General features: G+C 39.0%; 1 protein-coding gene across 1 annotated transcript in view; it reads left to right on the top strand.

Annotated features, from left to right (window-relative positions):
• adprh (ADP-ribosylarginine hydrolase) overlaps window positions 1-15,283 on the top strand; it is a 571,371-nt gene that overhangs the window by 425,863 nt on the left and 130,225 nt on the right. The window contains exons 5-6 of the mRNA XM_084134396.1: window positions 2,367-2,472; window positions 2,557-2,823. Coding sequence (XP_083990522.1) covers window positions 2,367-2,472; window positions 2,557-2,823 — 373 coding nt within the window. The remainder of the gene's footprint in view (window positions 1-2,366; window positions 2,473-2,556; window positions 2,824-15,283) is intronic.

The following is a 15,283-nucleotide window of genomic DNA, read 5'->3' on the forward strand; positions in this document are numbered from 1 at the left end:
ATCGGAGATAGCCATTTTGTCCGACTCGAGCCAAGGATTCTAACGATATAAGACACTTGATCCTGGGACAAACGGTCTAAGAGTTATGAGCGACTTTGAACTTTTGGTTGCTGTAGCGCCACCTATGGGCCAATCGGGGTCATACTCTGATAGGTTGTCCCCACATAGAGGCCTACCATCTGGCCAGGTTTCAAGTCTCTAGGCCTTACGGTTTGTCCTGCATGATGCGTTTTACGAATCCTTACAATTACAATAGGGTTTCAGCATTTCATGCTTGAACCCCTAATGAGAATGAAGGCTTTTTGCCAGTTATAGCGCCACCTATGGTCCGATCTCCATGAAACTCTGCATGCTTCCTCACCATGTTCTGACACATATGCTCATCAATTTTGGTGAAGTTCTGAGTTTTCATTTGGGATGTTTAGGCTTTTTAGTGTATTTTGCCACACCCCTTTTCTAAATGACCCTGTTACAGCCACCCAAATGCAAAAGTTCAACTTTTTTTCGATAATTATTGATCTAGAGAGTCCAGAGAATTGTCCTAGACTGGTTTGGTTCCGATCGGGCGAAAAACCAGGGACTAGTTCGCAAAAGTAGGTTTTGGACAAAATTCGACATAGCAGAAAATGTTCCCTGCCTCCATCCAAATCGGAGATAGCCATTTTGTCCGCCTTGAGCCAAGGATTCCAACGATATAAGACACTTGATCCTGGGACAAACGGTCTAAGAGTTGTGAGCGATTTTGAACTTTTGGTCGCTGTAGCGCCACCTATGGGCCAATCGGGGTCATACTCTGATAGGTTGTCCCCAAATTGAGGCCTACCATCTGGCCACGTTTCAAGTCTCTAGGCCTTACGGTTTGTCCTGCACGATGCGTTTTACGAATCCTTACAATTACAATAGGGTTTCAGCATTTCATGCTTGAACCCCTAATAAAAATCAGTACAATTACAATAGGGTTTCAGCACTTCGTGCTTGAACCCCTAAAAATCAGCACAATTACAATAGGGTTTCAGCACTTCGTGCTTGAACCCCTAATAATAAAAATCAGCACAATTACAATAGGGTTTCAGCACTTCGTGCTTGAACCCCTAATAATAAAAATCAGTACAATTACAATAGGGTTTCAGCACTTCGTGCTTGAACCCCTAGTCAGCACAATTACAATAGGGTTTCAGCATTTCATGCTTGAACCCCTAAAAATCCTTACAATTACAATAGGGTTTCAGCACTTCGTGCTTGAACCCCTAAAAATCAGTACAATTACAATAGGGTTTCAGCACTTCGTGCTTGAACCCCTAATAAAAACCAGCACAATTACAATAGGGTTTCAGCACTTCGTGCTTGAACCCCTAATAAGAATGAAAGCTTTTTGCCAGTTATAGCGCCACCTATGGTCCGATCTGCATGAAACTCGGCATGCTTCTTCGCCATGTTATGACACATATGCTCAATCAATTTTTTTTTTTTGTGAAGTTCTGAGTTTTCCTGTAGGATTTATAGGCTTTTGAGTGTATTTTGTCACGCCCCTTTGCTAAATTACCCTGTTACAGCCAGGCAAATGCAAAAGTTCAACTTTTTTTTCGATAATTATTGATCTAGAGAGTCCAGAAAACTGTCCTAGACTGGTTTGGTTCCGATCGGGCCAAAAACCAGGGACTAGTTTGCAAAAGTAGGTTTCGGACAAATTGCGACATAGCAGAAATTGTTTTTGTCCGCCTTGAGCCAGGGATCACAGTGATGCTAAAATTGAGAATCTAGGACAAACTGTCTAGGAGTTATGAGCAACTGAGTAAATTTGTTCATTATAGCGCCACCTATGGGCCAATCGGGGTCATAGTTTGATAGGTTCTCCCCAAATTGAGGCCTACCATCTGGCCAGGTTTCAAGTCTCCAGCCCTTACGGTTTGGGCTGCACGATGCGTTTTAGGGGAAAATAATAATAATAAAAACCAGCACAATTACAATAGGGTTTCAGCACTTCGTGCTTGAACCCCTAATAAAAATCAGTACAATTACAATAGGGTTTCAGCACTTTGTGCTTGAACCCCTAAAAATCAGGACAATTACAATAGGGTTTCAGCACTTCGTGCTTGAACCCCTAATTAAAATATTAAACTGTATGACTATCATGTTTTTTCATCAAACCAGTAACCGTTTCATCCCAAAATGCTGTACTTTCTAATGTAATTTTCATGCTCTGCTTTGCTGTAATTACTGATTTGGCACTTCTGGCTAAAGATGACACATTTTCAAAATGCATCAGCATCAGGGTCCTGCACCAGCTGCCATTAAGATTAATGAGAAATCTAAAAGACAACATTCTCCTTGTATTGTATATCCTGTTTTTACTTCTCTTCCTAAAGGTATTGCACAGTTGCGGCCGGGCACTAAAGGGGGTTACAAGGTGCCATACAATCCAGAAGCCACAGGTTGTGGGGCAGCTATGAGGTCCATGTGTATCGGTCTTAGGTGAGGGTCAAACATGCTTTCTTTTGTACTTTGACATATTTTTGGCAGTAGTGTTGGGGATATCTAATTGTCTTTGCTTCACAGATATCCACATCCTGATCAGCTGTCCTCATTGGTTGAAGTTGCTGTGGAGACTGGAAGAATGACCCATCCTCATCCAACTGGTTTCCTTGGAGCTGTGGCTTCAGCCTTGTTCACTGCCTATGCAGTCCAGCGCAGACCAATCACAACCTGGGGCCTAGGTTTGTTGGAAGAGGCTTGTCCGGTCGCAAAAACATTTGTTCAGTCTGCAGGATATGCTGTTACTGAGACTGAGAGAGACTGGGACTTCTTTACTAGGAAATGGAAATGGTGAGAAGCTGATTTTTAAGGCACAGTGCATAAATATATGGTTCTGATCTATTACATGGTGCTACACTAATATATATCCGGCAGGCCATATCGGACTATTTTGATCTGCATTTATGTTTCGTTAGGTCAGGAGCATTAATGCAGTAACTCAATGTTATTTTTATTTATTTTGTGTCTCTGCCTACCACCAAGGATTTGATATACAGACTGTCAGATTTATTTTAAAACTATTTATATCCAAATTAGAGGAACAGTTTAGGAATTATAATTTATTTGCATAGTGCTTTTTACATTATAAATTGTTTCAAAGCTGCCTTACAGAATTTGATAATATTAATGTTCATGATATCTTAATGTATCATTCAATATAATGATCAACCAGAAAATATTTGCCATGTAGTGGAGGGACGAGGAAGGTTTAACCGTCTCGTTCCCTTTTGTAATCTTGTCACAAGGTAATTTCTGCCAACCAAGTGACCATCAGTCTAAGTCAAGTCAAGTCAAGTCATCTTCATTTATATAGCGCTTTTAACAAATGTAGATTGTTTCAAAGCAGCTTTACAGAGATAAACGTATTATTTAAGGTAACAGAGATTGTTTTGGCTTTATAGCGGTTCTTTAATAAAGTTATTTTCCAGCTAAAGTTAGTTTTCATTGATTCGCTTCCGTTGCAACGATCATTTGTTATTAAATTAGGGGCCGCTAAGACGACACCATTCTCTCTACACAGACTTTAAACGCGAACCTGTCATAAACGCTGATGGCATTCACATGCGCATTAAGAATTGGTTCTATAGTTATGTGCGTTTGAATATATGTGCGCAGGTTTGTAATTCCCTGCAAACCAAGCCTAAACAAAGTACTGGTCTTTTCTTATAAATTTTAATACAGAATTTTATTTTATTTTGTCACTTTATTTTATAGGTACGCAAAACGAATTTTCCCGACAACGCTTTATCTGTAGAGTGGTAAAGGGATCCTCCATAGGGAGAGACTAGTTGGCACTTCAGCACTGCGTTGTCATCGGGTCCAGGCGAAGGTCATTCGTCAGATCTGGATATGGCCTGGATCCGGCAGGCTGTGGGAAAACCTCGGGATAAACAAAGACACTAAAATTAGCGTAGATGCCATTCTTCTTATGATGTAACGAGTACATCAGGATTTATGGGAAGTGTTCCCGGTTCCGGCTGACCTAATCTATGCAGCCTAACATTGAATTATAGAAGTCTATAATGTATTATGTGAATGCTAGGTCAAAGAGATGTGTCTTTAATCTAGCTTTGAACTGACAGAGTGTGTCTGCTTCCCGGACAATGTTAGGAAGACTGTTACAAAGTTTTGGTGCTAAATAGGAAAAGGATCTACCGCCAGCAGTCGATTTTGATATTCTAGGTATTATTAACTGGCCAGAATTTTGAGATCGCAATAGACGTGAAGGACTATAATGCGTTAAGAGCTCGCTTAAGTACTGCGGAGCTAAACCATTTAGTGCTTTGTAAGTAATCAGCAATATTTAAAAATGTATGCAATGTTTAATAGGCAGCCAATGTAGTGTTGACAGAACCAGGCTAATATGGTCATACTTCCATATACTGATTGCCTTCATCACTGTCTCCTCTCTACCAGTAAGCTGGTGTGTGGTGGGCGTTCTTGCGCAATATGGCTGCCGTCGCATCATCCAGGTGGATGCTGCACATTGGTGGTGGTTGAGGAGATTCCCCCTCCCATGTAAAGCGCTTTGAGTACCCAGAAAAGCGCTATATAAATATAAATGTAACGAATTATACTTCCTGGTTCTGGTAAGAACTCGGGCTGCTGCGTTTTGAACTAGCTGCAGTTTGTTTATTAAGCGTGCAGGGCAACCACCCAGTAGAGCATTACAATAATCTAGCCTTGAGGTCATGAACGCATGAACTAATTGTTCCGCATTTGTCAATGAGAGCATATGGCATAATTTAGATATATTTTTAAGATGGAAAAATGCGGTTTTACAGATACTAGACACGTGACTTTCAAATGAAAGATTGGTATCAAAGAGCACACCCAGGTTCCTAACCGACGACGAAGACTTAACAGAGCAGCCATCAAGTGTTAGACAGTATTCTAGATTATTACGTGTGGAAGTTTTTTGTCCAATAATTAGAATCTCAGTTTTTTCAGAATTTAGAAGTAGGAAATTACTAGTCATCCAATTTTTTATATCAGCTATGCATTCCGTTAGTTTTGTGAATTTGTAAGTTTCGTTAGGTTTTGAAGAAATATACAGCTGAGTATTGTCAGCATAACAGTGAAAGCTAATTCCATGTTTCCTAATGATATCTCCTAAGGGTAGCATGTACAGAGTGAACAGCAACGGTCCTAGTACTGAGCCTTGTGGTACGCCATACTGAACTTGTGATCGATAAGACATCTCTTCATTTACTGCTACAAACTGATAACGGTCAGATAAGTATGATTTAAACCATGCTAGTGCAATTCCACTAATCCCAACATAGTTTTCTAGTCTATTTAAAATAATGTTGTGGTCAATGGTGTCAAATGCAGCACTAAGATCAAGTAACACTAATAGAGAGATACAACCACGATCGGATGATAAGAGCAAATCATTTGTGACTCTAACGAGAGCTGTCTCGGTACTATGGTATGGTCTAAATCCGGACTGAAAATCCTCGCAGATATCATTTCTTTCAAGAAAGGAACACAGTTGTGAGGATACCGCCTTTTCTAGTATCTTTGACAGAAAGGGTAGATTCGAGATTGGCCTGCAATTGACTAATTCTGTAGGATCAAGTTGTGTTTTTTTAACAAGCGGTTTAATCATAGCCAGCTTAAAGGTTTTTGGTACGTATCCTAGAGACAAAGACGAATTAATGATATTAAGAAGAGGATCTATATTAAGAAGATATTAAGAAGTAGCTTAGTCGGTATAGGGTCTAACATGTTGTCGATTTAGATGAATTAACGAGTTTGCAAAATTCTTCATCTCCTATAGCAATAAATGAATAAAAAATTTCCTCAGGGAGATTAAAATGCACTGCCTGATGTGATACTGTAGTAGACAGTTGCATAGTTATAATTTTGTCCCTGATATTATAAATCTTATAAGTGAAGAAGTTCATAAAGTCATTACTGCTGTGTTGCTTGGAAACTTCTGAGTTTGAAGCTTTATTTTTCGTTAGTTTAGCCACTGTTTCAAATAAATACCTAGGATTATGTTTATTTTCTTCTAATAGGGTTGAAAAATAAGCAGATCTAGCAGCTTTTAAAGCCTCTCTGTACGTAATCGAGCTCTCTTTCCATGAAATCTGAAATACCTCTAGTTTTGTTTTCTTCCAGTTTCGCTCCATTTTTCTGGATGCTCTCTTAAGGGCCCGAGTTTGCTCGTTGTACTACGGCGTTGTACTAATTTCTTTAATCTTCTTTAAGCGCAACGGAGCAACTGTGTCTAAAATGCTGGAAAAGAGAGAGTTAAAAGTTTCTGTTGCAATATCGAGTTCTTCTAAGCTATCCGGGATGCTGAGATGATGAAACTGATTAGGAAGATTATTGATAAAGCAATCTTTAGTGGCAGAAGTGATAGGTCTAACATATTTATAACACGGAGTCGGCTTTGCAGCCTTGGCTAAATGTAATTTACATGAGACTAGATAATGATCTGAGATGTCATCACTCTGCTGCAGAATTTCAACGGCATCAACATCAATTCCGTGTGATAATATTAGATCTAGAGTATGATTACGACAATGAGGTCCTGACACATGTTGTCTAACTCCAGTAGAGTTTAAAATGCCTTTAAATGCCAATCCCAATGCATCTTTTTCATTATCTATATGTATATTAAAATCACCAACAATTAGTACTTTATCTGCAGTCAATATTAATTCTGATAGAAAGTCCGCAAATTCTTTGATAAAATCTTTATGGTGCCCTGGTGGCCTGTATACAGTAGCCAGCACAAATCTCAAACGTGATTTATCGTTTACACTATATATTTTTACATTAAGCACCAACACTTCAAAAGAAGTATATTTAAAACTTGATTTCTTAGTGGTTTTGAAAATATTACTATAAATTACAGCAACACCTCCCCCTTTGCCTTTCAGACGAGGTTCATGTTTATAACAGTAATCTTGCGGGGTGGTCTCATTTAAAGTAATGTAATCGTTTGGTTTTAGCCAGGATTCTGTCAAACACAGCACATCTAGGTTATTATCTGAAATCATATCATTAACAATGAGTGCTTTTGGAGTAAGGGATCAAATATTCAGCAACCCAAGCTTTAGCATTTGTTCATCTGTATTATCATCTGTTTTTTATTTGTTGAACATCAATTAAATGTTTAACCTTAGATGGGTTTGGACGTTTTTTGGATTTCCAAAAAATTTCTTGCTGCGCAGGCATTAATTCAGCCGGAACCGAATCATGTAAAGCAGGGGTCGGCAAGTAACTTTGGCTGCGGGCCAATATTTTTTTAGCTAGTAGATGGTGGTCCAGCTACACGGAGTAGGCCTATGGATACAAATTAAATACTCTTAAACCACACCTAAGCTTTAAGGAGGTCTGCGCGGGACTGTTTTTTTTTTTTTTCGTCCTGCTGATGAGTCAAGGTTCTATTCAGCAACCGCTTAAAATATTCACCCGCTTTATTTCCCGACCTGACGGGTCCGCAAAATTTAGATCTCGTTTCCAGAATCTCACATTCAAATGTCTCTAACGGAAAGAGAGAGATTAAGTAGCCTATAACAATTATAAATGCTATACAAAAATTGTGTTTGTGTCAATATAAATATTATTTTAACATTGTAGCCTACTGTCAGCAGAGAAAAAAATGTCACAGAAAAAATTAATGAAATATAAATAACATAAATTAAATAGGAAAAAAGCCTATCACTCAAATTTCTAAGCAACATAAACGAAAACCATATTGCCCTACTCTACTGACAAATGAAGTAGGCTATTTTCTGCCAAACTATTTCAAACATCCTTGCAAAAAAAGAATGTTGTTGACTGACAATGGTTTCAGTACCAAACAGCTCCTCAGAGCTAGGTGTACAGGTGGTCAGAATGAAGTGCGGATACGCTGTCAAAAGATGTCGGGAGTGGGCTATTGTCAGTCAGACCGCCCGCTCCGTCCAAAGTATAGGTACACCAGAGTTCCGACCGCTACCGTCTTTATACTTTAAAATTTAATTCCGCGCCACATGATTCCTTATGGGCGTTTCACACAGTATGCAGCGGTGAAATCGCCGTGCAGCTACGGCTTTTCTCAAGTAGTGGAAGAGTTTTGTGCAGCATTTAGTGCAAATATTTTTTATCAGGTAATACATATTATTTATCAGTGTGTTATACCCGAATAAATAATAATGAAAGTTCAAAAGTCGGACTGTAAGTGAATGAGACTTACAGGAGAGCATGATTGCTATTAACACCCTTATTAAAATGGCTGTAATCTGTTACCACAATAGTACTTGATCTGTTTAAAATGATTTCATTGATGTATGTCTGCTAAGGTGTTAAATTAAAATTCAAAATTAAAATTTGACCCGTTATTAATTTTTTCTATTTTTGATCTGAGCGCACAATCAGAAAAAATCGGAAAACGAGTTGTTATTTGTTTTTTCATTTTAGTTCAGGAAATAAATAATGGAAAAACAAGTCGTTTTTCATTTTTAGGCACCAAGCCCTGAAAGGGCGAAGGCCCTATTGTTTTCCTAAGGATTATTATTATTAGGGGCCAAGCCCTGAAAGGGCGAAGGCCCTATTGTTTTCATAAGGATTATTAGGGCCCAAGCTCTGAAAGGGCGAAGGCCCTATTGTTTTCGGTAGGATTATTAGGGCCCAAGCCCTGAAAGGGCGAAGGCCCTATTGTTTTCGGTAGGATTATTTATTATTATTATTAGGGCCCAAGCCCTGAAAGGGCGAAGGCCCTATTGTTTTCGGTAGGATTATTTATTATTAGGGCCCAAGCCCTGAAAGGGCGAAGGCCCTATTGTTTTCGGTAGGATTATTATTATTAGGGCCCAAGCCCTGAAAGGGCGGAGGCCCTATTGTTTTCGTAAGGATTATTAGGGCCCAAGCCCTGAAAGGGCGAAGGCCCTATTGTTTTCGGTAGGATTATTTATTAGGGCCCAAGCCCTGAAAGGGCGAAGGCCCTATTGTTTTCGTTAGGATTATTAGGGCCCAAGCCCTGAAAGGGCGAAGGCCCTATTGTTTTCGGTAGGATTATTAGGGCCCAAGCCCTGAAAGGGCGAAGGCCCTATTGTTTTCGGTAGGATTATTTATTATTAGGGCCCAAGCCCTGAAAGGGCGAAGGCCCTATTGTTTTCGTTAGGATTATTATTAGGGCCCAAGCCCTGAAAGGGCGAAGGCCCTATTGTTTCCGGTAGGATTATTTATTAGGGCCCAAGCCCTGAAAGGGCGAAGGCCCTATTGTTTTCGGTAGGATTATTTATTATTATTATTAGGGCCCAAGCCCTGAAAGGGCGAAGGCCCTATTGTTTTCGTTAGGATTATTAGGGCCCAAGCCCTGAAAGGGCGAAGGCCCTATTGTTTTCGGTAGGATTATTATTATTATTATTATTATTATTATTATTATTTTGTCAACCTTTCGGGCACTTTTGGGGCCCTTAACATGCTCGAAAACTCTTGAAATTTTGCACACACGTCAGAACCCGCGGCCATCAGGGCCGGACTGAAGCTGGTACCCGGGCGTGGCAGGGGGGCTCGACAGCGCCCCCTGGAACGGGATCCAAACACGTGTCCATAAATCAAACACGCTTGCATGTAATAATATGAAACTCGGTACACATATAGATCTCATTGGGCCGAACAACTTTCGTGCTCTAAGTTTTACGCCAGCCAAACAGGAAGTTGGCTATTTAGCGTTGTTTGGAAACGCATGCTGTGGAATTTAATATACTCCTCCTAGGGAATTCATCGATTCGCCTCCAAACTCGGTGTGCATGAAGTCAAGACATTGAGGATGCTAAATTGCGGACGGATTTTTGATATCTCGAACGGTTTGGCCGTGGCGAGGAAACAAATTTATGGCGAAAAAATGAAACAGGAAGTGTGTTATAACTTCTGCATACATTAACTGATCTTGATGAAACTTCAGCAGTGTGTTCGTTGTAAGAGGCCGATCACATGGATGTGACTATTGTGAGTCAAAGTTATAGCGCCACCAACAGGCAGCAGGAAGTACATCACTTTCAAAATGCTTTGAAATCAGTGTCTTATTTTTACCCGATTTGCTTCAAACTTTATGCGTACAATGTAGACACACGGCAGATGTAAACCTGTGAAAGGATTATTGATATCTTAGATACTGTTGCCGTGGCAACGCATCAAACTTTAATATTATTTTTTGATGCTTTTGAGACTCTTAACATACTTGAAATTGCATGAAACTCAACAGACACATCACATTTATTAGCCCGTAGACATGTGCAAAGTTTCAGAAACGGGCGTGGTGGAATGGCTCAGTAGCGCCACCTTTAGTCAAAAATGGGGGCTTAGTTTTTCCTAGAATCACAAAACTTGGTATGTGTATTGTTCTCATCAAGACGGACAACTTTCTAATTTACATGAACCATCTCCGACCAACAGGAAGAGAGATATTTTGGTTTGAATGTGGATTTTCTGAAGAATTTTCTCTCCCTCTCTCTGTGTCTGTGTGTGTGTGAGGGGAGGGGGAGATTTGACTATTGCTTTTATATTGTTAATCAAGGTTTCAGGGGCTTTTGGGGTCCTTAACGTGCTCAAAAACTCTTGAAACTTTGCACACAGGTCAGAACCCACGGCCATCAGGGCCGGGCTGAAGCTGGTACCCGGGCGTGGCTGGGGGGCTCAACAGCGCCCCCTTGAACGGGGTTCTAAAACTTGATCCATATATCAAACACGCTCGCATGAATTAATATGAAACTCGGTACACATATAGATCTCATCGGGCCGAACAACTTTACCCCGGTCAAGTTTTACGCCAGCCCAACAGGAAGTCGGCTATTATGGGTTGTTTGGAAAACGCTTGCTGTGGAATGTGAAATACTCCTCCTAGAAAATTCACCGTGTCCCCTTCAAACTCGGTGTGCATGTAGTCAAGACTTTGAGGATGCTAAATTGCGGACGGATTTTTGATATCTCGAACGGTTTGGCTGTGGCGAGGAATCGAATTTATGGCGAGAAAAGAGAAACACGGAAGTGGAATAACTTCTGCATACATTAACTGATCTTGATGAAACTTCAGCAGTGTGTTCGTGGTAAGAGGCCGATCAGATGGATGTAGCTATTGTGAGTCAAAGTTATAGCGCCACCAACTGGCAGCAGGAAGTGTGTCACTTTCAACATGCTTTTGACAAAAGTGGGGGGGTTAGTTTTAACTACAGTAAAGAAAAAACAGTTTGTATATTGTTCTCATCAAGCCGGACAACTTTCTAATTTACATTCAATAGCTCTGGCCATCAGGAAGTCAGATATTTTGGTCTGAATGTGAATTTTTTTGCAAAATCAGCCTCTGAATTTTTAGCCACTCCTCTTAAACTATTTATTTTATTCGTACCAAACTTTTTCAACATGATGAAACTACATTAAATATGCTAAATTGTGAATGGATAATAAATATCTCAAATGGTTTTGCTATGGCGAGGGATTAAAGTAATGTCCAAAAAGGAAACACTAAAAATCTTCTAAAAATGTAATTATATACCATTTATTTCTATATAAAAGAATACAAATATCACAACTAAACCCATTTTATTCTGTTTTTGCAATTCAAGAAGAATGAAAAAGTTAAAACAGGCTATTTAGTGCTATTTGGTTCAACAAAAAAGCAAACATAGGGCTATACTGCCCTCTTGTGTCCAAAAGGACATCAAAATAGTATATAAAACTTTTTACCAGGTAGGCCAATATTGTATTTAAATATACATTTATTAGGTATGTGTCTGAGGATATTTTCCCACCGGTTAATCGACGTGTGACACGAGTGGGTGCTTTTAAATCGCTAATATAATAGTGAAAGAAAAATAATGATAATGTTGCACACACAAATCACACACATGTGGGAAAGAATGATGCTTTTAAACAACACTAAACCGCCATTAGGTGTCGCCAGGCATCCATCTTAATAAGCGAGTCATTGATTCATTCGTTCAAACGATTCGTTCGAATGAGTCGATCATGATTAAGACAGATGTTTATGGATTGATCATTCAATCTTTGAGTCAACCGATTCGTTAAAAATGCTGAATCGTTCAGTTATGAGAAAACACGTGATGGTTCTGCCGTGATCTTTGTTTAACTATTTTCGCTGCTGAAACAGAACAAAAACAGTCAACATTGAATCTAAAATGTAAGTGACTTAATTGTAACTGTTTATTAACCTGTTGTATGAAATCTAGGGGTGGGAGAAAAAATGTATTCTTAGATGCATCGCGATGCGGACGTGGACGATTCTGAATCGATTCACAAATGTCATAAAATCGATTCTCTAAAAAAATATTTTTCTAATAACGTAATATTGACGGAAGGCAAAAGGCGGAACTCTAAGCGGACGTGCGTGCAGTCTGTGGCGCGCACATAACAGAGAAGTTTCTTCTGCTCACCAAGGCTGCATTTATTTGATTAAAAATACAAACAAAAACAGTAATATTGTAAAATATTATTCCAATTTAAAACGGCTGCTTTCTATTTTAATATATTTTAAACTGTTATTTATTCCTGTGATCAAAGCTGAGTTTTCAGCATCATTACTCCAGTCGTCACTGTCACATGATCCTTCAGAAATTATTCTAATATGATGATTGATACTCAAGAAACATTCATTATTATTTTAAATGTCGAAAACAGTTGTGTACAGTCTTTGATGAATAGAAAGTTCAAAAGAACAGCATTTATCTGAAATCTAAAGCTTTTGTAACGTTAAACACTACCGCTCAAAAGTTTTGGGTTAGTAATAATTACAATTTTATTTTTGGGGGAAATAAATAAAATAAATCAGTACTTTTATTTATGAAGGATGAGTTAAACTGATCAACAGTTACAGTAAAGACATTTATAATGTTAAAAATATATATATTTGAAATATATGCTGTTCTTTTGAACTTAACATTCATCAAAGCATTTTGAAAAAAAAAATCTGTACACAACTGTTTTCAACATTGAAAATAATAATGAATATTTTTTGAGCATCAATCATCATATTAGTATGATTTCTGAAGGATCATGTGACACTGAAGACTGGAGTAATGATGCTGAAAACTCAACTTTGATCACAGAAATGAATTACTATGTAAAATATTTAAAAATTGAAAACAGCTGTTTTAAATTGGAATAATATTTCACAATATTACTGTTTTTGTTTGTATTTTTAATCAATAAATGCAGCCTTGGTGAGCAGAAGAGACTTCTCCTAAAAACATTAAAAATCTTACTGACCCCAAACTTTTGAACAATATATATATATATATATATATATATATATATATATATATATATATATATATATATATATATATATATATATACATATATATGTATGTGTGTGTATGTATGTATGTATGTATGTATGTATATATATATATATATATATATATATATAAATATAGCTGCGAGCAGCGATGGAGGGCCCAAGCCGGCGGTACCGCCACCCCGGTGCCTTTAGGTAACTAAAGGCACCGGGGTTGCGGTGCCACCGGCTTGGGCCCGTAATCGCTGCTCGCAGCTATATTTTTTATTATTATTATTTTTTTTCTACTTCTCGGGCACTTTTGGGGGCCTTAACATGCTCGAAAACTCTTCAAACTTTGCACACAGGTCAGAACCCGCGGCCATCAGGGCCGGGCTGAAGCTGGTACCCGGGCGTGGCAGGGGGGCTCAACAGCGCCCCCTTGAATGGGGTCCGAAAACTTGGTCCATATATCAAACACGCTTGGATGAATTAATATGAAACTCGGTACACTTATAGATCTCATCGGGCCGAACAACTTCCGCGCTCTATGTTATTAGCTCCGCCCAACAGGAAGTCAGCTATTATGCGTTGTTTGAAAAACGCATGCTGTGGAATTTAATGTACTCCTCCTACAGAATTCATCCGATCCCCACCAAACTCGGTCAACGTGAAGTCAAGACATTGAAGATGCTAAATTGCGGACGGATTTTTGATATCTTGAACGGTTTGGCCGTGGCGAGGAAACGAATTTATGGCGAGAAAAGAGAAACAGGAAGTGTGTTATAACTTCTGCATACATTAACTGATCTTGATAAAACTTCAGCAGTGTGTTCGTTTTCAGAGGCCGATCACATTGATGTGACTATTGTGAGTCAAAGTTATAGCGCCACCAACTGGCAGCAGGAAGTGTGTCACTTTCAAAATTCTTTGAAGTCACCCTCTTATGTTTACCCGATTTGCTTCAAACTTTATGTGTATAATGTAGACACACGGCAGATGTAGACCTGTGAAAGGATTATTGATATCTTAGATACTGTTGCCGTGGCAACGCATCAAACTTTAATATTCTTTTCGGATGCGTTTGAGACTCTTAGCATGCATGAAATTGGATGAAACTCGACAGATACATCCCATTTATTAGCCAGTAGACATGTGAAAAGTTTCAGAAACGGGCGTGCCAGGGGGGCTCAACAGCGCCCCCTTGAACGGGGTCTGAAAACTTGGTCCATATATCAAACATGCTTGCATGAATTAATATGAAACTCGGTACACATATAGATCTCATCGGGCCGAACAACTTTCCCTCTGTCAAGTTTCACGCCAGCCCAACAGGAAGTCAGCTATTATGGGTTGTTTGGAAAACGCTTGCTGTGGAATGTGAAATACTCCTCCTAGAAAATTCATCCCATCCCCACCAAACTCGGTGTGCATGAAGTCAAGACATTGAGGATGCTAAATTGCGGACAGATTTTTGATATCTCGAACGGTTTGGCCGTGGCGAGGAAACAAATTTATGGCGAGAAAAGAGAGACACGAAGTGTTATAACTTCTGCAGACATTAACTGATCTTGATGAAACTTCAGCAGTGTGTTCGTGGTAAGAGGCCGGTCAGATGGATGCAACTATTGTGAGTCAAAGTTATAGCGCCACCAACTGGCAACAGGAACTGTGTCACTTTCAAAATGCTTTTGACAAAATGGGGGGGTTAGTTTTAAGTACAGTAAAAAAAAAAATAGTTTTTATATTGTTCTCATCAAGCCGGACAACTTTCTAATTTACATTCATTAGCTCCGGCCATCAGGAAGTCAGATATTTTGGTCTGAATGTGGATTTTTTTTGCAAAATCAGCCTCTGAATTTTTAGCCACTCCTCTTACACTATTTATTTTATTCCCACCAGACTTTTTCAACGTGATGAAAATACATTAAATATGCTAAATTGTGAAAGAATAATAAATATCTCAAACGGTTTTGCTATGGCGAGGGATTAAAATAATGTCCAAAAAGGAAACAC

Source organism: Abramis brama (assembly GCF_963993115.1).
Source record: "Abramis brama genome assembly, chromosome: 14".
Lineage (NCBI taxonomy): Eukaryota > Metazoa > Chordata > Actinopteri > Cypriniformes > Leuciscidae > Abramis > Abramis brama.